Source organism: Calypte anna, chromosome Z (genome assembly GCF_003957555.1).
Source record: "Calypte anna isolate BGI_N300 chromosome Z, bCalAnn1_v1.p, whole genome shotgun sequence".
In the NCBI taxonomy this organism is placed as follows: Eukaryota; Metazoa; Chordata; class Aves; order Apodiformes; family Trochilidae; genus Calypte; species Calypte anna.
This window is the reverse complement of record NC_044274.1, coordinates 18707917-18715456: the sequence shown is the minus strand read 5'-3', so window position 1 is coordinate 18715456 and position 7540 is coordinate 18707917. Positions and strand designations below refer to the sequence as shown.

General features: G+C 39.8%; 1 protein-coding gene across 2 annotated transcripts; it reads left to right on the top strand.

Annotated features, from left to right (window-relative positions):
- Nucleotides 1-274: 274 nt before the first annotated feature.
- ESM1 (endothelial cell specific molecule 1) lies at nucleotides 275-6407 on the top strand. 2 transcript variants are annotated; one of them, XM_008500143.2, is made up of 3 exons: nucleotides 275-687; nucleotides 4141-4296; nucleotides 6307-6407. In XM_008500143.2, the coding sequence occupies exons 1-3, from the start codon at nucleotides 363-365 to the stop codon at nucleotides 6405-6407; spliced, it is 582 nt and encodes a 193-aa protein (XP_008498365.1). In that variant the 5' UTR covers nucleotides 275-362. The 2 variants fall into 2 exon arrangements, with proteins under 2 accessions (XP_008498365.1, XP_008498366.2); XM_008500144.2 differs by lacking the exon at nucleotides 4141-4296.
- Nucleotides 6408-7540: the final 1133 nt, after the last annotated feature.

Below are 7540 nucleotides of genomic sequence, written 5' to 3'. Positions count from 1 at the left end.
TTTTTTCTTTTGGCAGTTGTCCTTGAGCATTTGAGACGGAAGTGAGCGAGTTTTTAGTCCTCATGCAAAACAACCCAACTAAACATAACAGATTACATCAGCTCAGGCTTTTCAATTCCTGGATGGCAGCAGAGTGCTAATCCAACCTTCATCCTGGATTTCGTAAACTGAAACGAGGGAGGCTGGCAGGAGCAGCACTGCCGGATTGAGGAAGCTGACGACGGTGCAGCATGTGGGCAACACACTGTATAAAGCTGATAAACTTGTAGGCTGATGTGTGCAGCTACCACTTTGGATTCTGTTCGGCTGCTTCCTTCGGCACAAGGCACCAGCAAGCTGAGCATTAAAGCTTGCTCTGTGGGATGGAGCATTTACCCCTGCAAGACATGAAGGGCTTCTTGTTTTTCACACTCCTCCTGATGCCCGTGCACGCTGGAACTGCTTGGAGTGCGAAGTATGCAGTAGATTGTCCCGATCCCTGTGACAGTAACGCATGCAAAAGTACCCTGCGCTGTAAGAGAACAGTGCTGGATGACTGTGGCTGCTGCAGGGTGTGTGCAGCTGCTCTGGGGGAGACTTGCTATCGTACAGTCTCGGGTATGGATGGTGTCAAGTGTGGTCCTGGGCTGAAGTGCCAGTTTTACACTGAGGAGGATGACTTTGGTGATGAATTTGGTATCTGCAAAGGTAACAATATTCACTCTGCATGCACCCAATGTGGCAATTTGACAGCAACCTACATGTAGAGCTTGCCTCCTGCTTGAATGATCTAAAATGAGATTTTTCCAGCTCAACCCTTAGCCAAGAAAAAGGTGAAACATATCTGCTGGTATTAAAAGATGTTACATGTAGTCATGAAAGGGTTATTTAACTGAAAATACTATTTAGATCTGGGAATATGTGTGAGGAAATACAAACGGGGTGTGCTTGGAGATGAGATATTTGATTGGGACTTGAGAAACCCAGGCGCTAGTTCTGATTCTTCCACTGATTTGGTGGGTGGCTTTCTATAAATTGCAAAGACTTTAATCCTGTTAGTTCAACCTTGTCACAGGGTCCCTGCCCTTGCAGGGCTTTCCCTGGGGCGAGATTCCCTCGGGTGCTGCTGTCTCATTGGAGTTGGGGAAATGGAGATCACAGGACTGCCTGGGTGCCTGGGGACATTGTTGTGTGTAACTCCTGCCTTTGAGGTGCTCAGCTACATTAGGGATGTGATTAGGGCAGGCAAACAGAGACCCTGCTGCCTGGAAAGTGGGAATAGCAAAAGGAGCTGACTGTAAGATGAGCAGGCAGCCTCTGCTCGCAGTGTATTCCAGGTATGTTGCATTCTGATTTATTTAGACATAAACTACAAAGCTATTTTCCTTTAAGAGCATGCAAAAAGGAGAACCTTTAAAAGAAGAGGGAGCATAAGATTACTGAGAAGCAGGATGAAACTTTTTAAAATAAAGAATTTTCTAAACAGGCTTTGCAAAATATGAACGTGTTGAATTTTCCTGTGTTCACTGCAGTAAATAGATGCATGTGTGCCTGTGAGTAACTTCTTAAAAAATGGAGATGACTTGGCAGTTAAAAATCAGTTAAAGTAGTAACATGAAACCAGACGCTTCTAAAATCATTCAGACACTCACATACAGCACACATTTACTTACGTTGGTATTTAAAGACAATTAATGTAAACGTTTGAGCGTGAAACCCAAAGTACTACTGTTATTTCTAAAGACTAGAATTTACACATAAAGATCATACATTTTGTGCATCCACAAGGAAAGTATTTTACTGAGGTAGCTGGCTGATCTTCAGTTTACTAAAAACTACTGCAGTGAAAGACACCACCTATAATTGTTCTTAACAGCTCTTTTGATGTGCTCTAGTAGAATTTTCTTTGTAGTAACACACTTCAAATGAGAAAAAAGAAACATGGAGGGACAGAGGATCTGAATCTTCGTAGCTGAATCTTGGAAGTGCTGTATAAAATGTAAGGTAAAATTTTTTCCCAGTAAGTCAGTGGAAAATTTCTCATTAGAGAAATCTCATTAGATTTCAAATAGGGTTGGAAATTGGTATTTAAAGCTCTTATTCTCCATATTTTTATTTGCACTGAAAGTATAGATGTTTTTTCAAATTCTTTTTCTTTTTTCCATCTTAGATCAGGGATAGTATAAACTCTTCCTCTATGTATGTGAATTTTATCAAAGTATGGGGCCTGGTAAATAACAAGGTATTATTTATACATCGTTTTAATACATTCATAGCTATGATACCAGATCACTCACTCATTTTAATAAATTCCACATCCGTAATAATTCAGACACAACACAGCTAAATTCTTTCTGGTTGTCAATGACTGGTTTGCTTTGAAGTTGAAAGATTACCTGAACCCTCTGTTCTTCTATGTTTTATTCTAAAATGGATAAAACATAGACAATATATGTCTTAGAGCAATTTTTTGTGTACTTTTACTGTTATAAAAGTGCATCATATCATTATCAGTATCAACATCATAGTTGTTCAGAAGAGATTAAGGAATGCTGGGAGACTAGGAGTAAAGTGCTCTGCACTGCACTACACTTATTTAACTAAGTACCCTTTAAATCTTTTATGGGTTAAAAAACCTGCTCTTGCATCCCATAGATCACTGGAAACCTTTTGCAATTTACTTAGGCAAAGGCTCCTGATGAACAAAATCTTCTAAAAGCAAAACTAACTCAGATCTTGGTTTTGCCAAATCTGAAGAGCAGCACTGATGTCAGTACTCTTACACGTGGAGCCATGTGCTTTGGGCTCAAGCTTGTTTCCATGTTGTTGTGCACTGGTTTGCACAATAGTGCAAATTCTGGGCTGAGTGGCTGAGCACCAGCAGTGGGTAGTTTGATGTACCAAGTGGTCTGTGCTTTAAGCTTGTCCCTCACAGAGGGTTTTGCACACAAAAACTGTTTTGCTTCAGCAGGATTTTGTTGATGTTGATGTACACAAACAGCTGATCAAGGTGTCCTTGCTTGGGAAAGAGTATTGTGAAGATCACCATTACAGTATCAGTGAGGTCCTCCAAGCTGGAGGGATTCACTGTGTGGTGCACCCTGAGTTGGCAAGGACAATCTGAACATCAAGACCTTTCTCCTGGGACATCACAAATTTCTCTTGGGCTCAACTCTTGTGTGGGCGTTTGGAAAGGAGATTTTGGAGAAGGATTTTTCTTATTGATGTCTCTTCATGTATGGTCTTGGACAGGTACCCTGTTCAAAAAAGGCAGAGGAAGACAAAGACTGTGACCCTGGATCAAGTAACTCTGGGGATTTATGTGATCCAGTGTGATACATATCAGCTACAGGATGGGGCAAATCGTCTGGACCTGTTTTTAATACCCTTTGCTGCTCCTCTATGAGCTTGCTCAGGGACAAGGGATTTAAAAAGGGGCTGTATGTGACCAGCTGCAGTATGACCAGGCAGCCACCTTAGTGCCAGTGACCTCCTCAGAGCATACTCACTCTTTAGGTTGGAGATGTAAGTGGTCTCTTTGCTGTTTGCCACGGGGGAGGGAGCCCTTTGCTGTCTGAAAAGCAGTTGCTCAAGGGAAGGCTCTTTCCTGGGATCTGGGAGCATTTCCAGGTGAAGGGTTCCATTGCTGGATAGCTCCTGGGTTTTGGGCCAGCCACGGCCACCTGGCCTACATGCACTGGCCACGGCCACCAGCACCATGGCACCAACAACAGATTGCAGCTCTTACTCATAACAGTCATGCCAGTCAGATAATACCATGGCCAAATAGTGTATCTAGGAGCTTTCTGAAGTCTCTCTTGTCAAAATCCAATGCAAATCCTTTAACTACATCCTCTTTGAATACATACTTAAATATTCATATTGCCTTTAATCTGCATTTTGATACTATGAGTGTTTCAGAGAGGGATGACTGATTCCACATAGTAACTTACAGGAAAAGAAATTATGAAGATAATGTTTGTAAAGGTTTGTTAAAACTGGAAAATACTTTTAACAAGTAGTTGGCATGTTGGAATCTTGTAGCTAAGTTTTAGCCTACCTCCACTCAAAGTTTTTCCACTTCTAAGGATATAAGCTGTTAGGAGTGCTGGCAGCTTACTTGAATTGCTAACATCTGCTTTGCTATATTACTTTTTTCAGAGTGCCCATATGGTACCTATGGAATGGAATGCAGGAAAACCTGCAACTGTCCCTCTGGCATCTGTGACAGAGTAACTGGGAAGTGTTTGAAGTTCCCATTTTTTCAACTGTCTGCCTCAAAGCCTCCAAATGAACGAAAATTAGTTTCACAAACAGGTAAGACTTCGTGGGTCTGTTGATTTTAGCAGAAATGATTTTGTACATGGTCTGCTACCATGCTGTGTATGCAGTGCACAAGTGATGTGTACCTGTGCAAAGAGCTAAAAACACAAGGTGTATTTATTTTTCCTATTGGCAGCTCCCTTAACATAAAGCAAGGAATTAAGTGAGCTGTGACACATGGTAAAACATTTTGTAATCCTAATATGGGCTTCACAGCTCTTGTGTGTGCTACCAGCACAACAAAACCTGTGCAGTGGGGAGGCTGTGCTAGGATTCGTGTTAGATTAGATGCGATGTCTGTACTTGCTTTCTGTAGAATAAAATTTCACTACATTGCATGTACTAGTGTTAGCTAATATATGGTGAAAATAGCATCTTTTTTTTTTGTTGGTTTTTTTTTTGCTTTCCCCACGAAGACAGAGTTTTATACATTTCCACATCAGTGAACTGTTTTATTAAAAGTCTTATTATAGTTATTTGTCACACTATCTCTGTAACAAGCTCTTACCTTTAAGATTATGTCTGAAGCCTGTTGAATTGATATTTCCAGAGTTAAAATAAAGGTGTGTGAGAAACTGAAGTGTTTTTGAAGCTGTAAGGACAGATCGCTAAAGTTTTTAAACCTGGGATTAAAATGTCTTCCCCTTCTACTCTCCACCTGGTGATACTGAGATATATTTGACTAAAATATGTTTACTCTAAATTTAAACACCAATGAAAATCAATATAAACTCAAACTTTAAAATAAATATCAGAGATTTAATTCTAAGCCTGCAGTGAACTTTTCTAGTCTTCTGTCTTTGAACTTTAGTCTTTAGTCTTTTTTAGTCAATAGTCTTTGAATTTTATTTCTCCTCCAATAAAGTTACCGTGCCTTATTTTATTAAGTATCTCGACTTTGCTGCCTTAATACAGACATTATCTTTCCTTCACTCTGCCTTAGTGTGAAACTAGTACTAGTACAGGAAAGCTTCATCAGCTTATGCTTTTACTACATTCATATCTTTAAAAATAATTTTTGAGATGGATCAGTTCTGAACCTTATTTTTTTCATTTACTTTTCAGGATTTGTTTATTACCAAGGGTGATGATATGACATGAAAAAAATAACTGTCTCACTTTTTTCTTTATCTATCTTGGATTCCATATCTTCTCAGGTAGACTGTTTTTACCAGTTCCTCCTGCCCTGTCCTGTCTTTGGTCCCAGGCCTTCAGCTGCCTAAGTTGTTAGCAGCTTCTCTGTTCCCAGTCAAGATAAGATCTTGACCCAATAGAAACAAGTGATATTTTTTACCTGTGCAAAGATTTCACACTGATTTCTGTCCTTAGAGGTCTGTCACTGGAAGTAGACCAGGGACAGTACAGGTAGTACTACATGGGGTGGTCAAGTGAGGTTTCATTTAACAGTGGTCTCCAGAGGTAGCTGTAGCATCTAGGACAGATCCTCAATGAATTAAAACAGCTGTGAATGCTTCTGTGTTTTAAAGACGTGAGTTTCTGGTCTGTGTATTTTACAAAGATGTTATGGCTACAGATGCCCTCATAAATTGAATGGTGCCGAGTGTGTTCCTCTGTATTACAATCCATCCACCTTGACTCTCAAACAGCAGGGCAGCAGCCAGCATGCTTTGTCCCAGCCTAGGCAGATGTTTGAAACAACTTCAGACACAGCTAAGGAATCAGTGTCAGTCAGGGACCTTTTCCAATACAAAAATGGGATACCTTTTTTCTTTTTTTTTTTTGAGGGTGAGAGAGTTTAGTGGCATGCACTAGGCTAATCCATGCCAGCTGGCCTCAATCAGAGAATAGCTCCAGGCACATTTAATTTACTGCTGTAGCTTTCAAGGATGTGCTTCTTGGTTTCATGTCACACCGGAGTGTTAAGGTAAGAACTGGAAACTGAACCCAAATCACCTGCCTTAAGGTTAAACTGTTAGCAAATACATCTTTTTTTCCTTTTTTTAAAAAAATAATAATTTTTAAAATATATTTTTATATTTTCAGAGAACGACATGGCATCAGGGGATGGCAATTCTGTGAAAGAGGAATTTATTAAGGAGAAAGCTATTCTCTCTCCAGTGATGAAATGGCTAAATCCTCGCTGATAGTTACTTACACTCATAAGACACTCAAGTGAATGCATTTCTCACAGATTATTGAATATGCAGCAACAGACTCTAAGAAAAAGTAAATCTATAGCATATGAAAATGTAACCTCTGAAGGCAAATTGTGATTCTGTTTTTCAGGAGAGAAACGTTTACTTAAGCATAGACTGTACAGTGTATATGATTTTTAATATTTTTTTTATGAGTATTTGAACAGAGAAATGTATTGTGCACAGCTGAATGTATAGCAATGTTAAAAAGCCAATATGATTCAACTTTCCTCGCTGAAATAACGTCAGAGTCTGGTAGAGCTCTCACTGAATTCCGTGGACAGTTTGGGTGACTGAAATTATTGGTGTGGAGCCAAGGTGAAAGAAAAGTAAATCAAAAAATCTCAGGATAGCAAGTAATATCCCTGAGTCACAAAAATAATAATAGCATAGGAGCACAACAGTGTGAATTAAATAAACCAATGTTAGTTAGTCATTTTCCGGTTTTTGGAAGTCTGGTGACAAATCGTCAGAGATAAAGATGCCTTTCTTCAGTGAGAAAACACCAGCATTTCAGTTTATATATTGTGAATAATTTAGATAATATACTGCAGAAGTTTATTGTATTAGGTGTATTTCTAGAGGTAAACTATGTACAGAGAAACAGTAGTTCAGTAAATTCTACAGATTTGTAGAGGGGGATCTGAAACAGAAGAAGCTACTTAGTATTATTTATATATACATTTCTATAAAGCAGCTGCTTTTGTGCCATTAAGGCAACGTCTGCGTTTCTTGCAGAAGAGCAGGTCCAGTGCTAGAGGTCAGCAAATGGACTTTCACACTGTGCATCTCCACAGCTGGCAGCACCCCAGATGCAGCTCACAGTGAGTTCATCTGATCTAATGTAGGGAAGAACTGAACACTCATCAAGTGGTAAAGCAGCCTCAGCCTACACTGCTTAAATGCCCAGACCTTTGTTAACGTGAGCAAGCACTCCCATTTCAGCCAGGAGAAAAGTTTATATGTGTTATATAGGAACTGTCAGTCCCTCATTCAGTCCAGACTGATGATATGTTTGCAACATAAGCCCACACTGAGAAGGGTTTGCTAATATGTCTGGAAACAAACAGTTCGTCAGATAA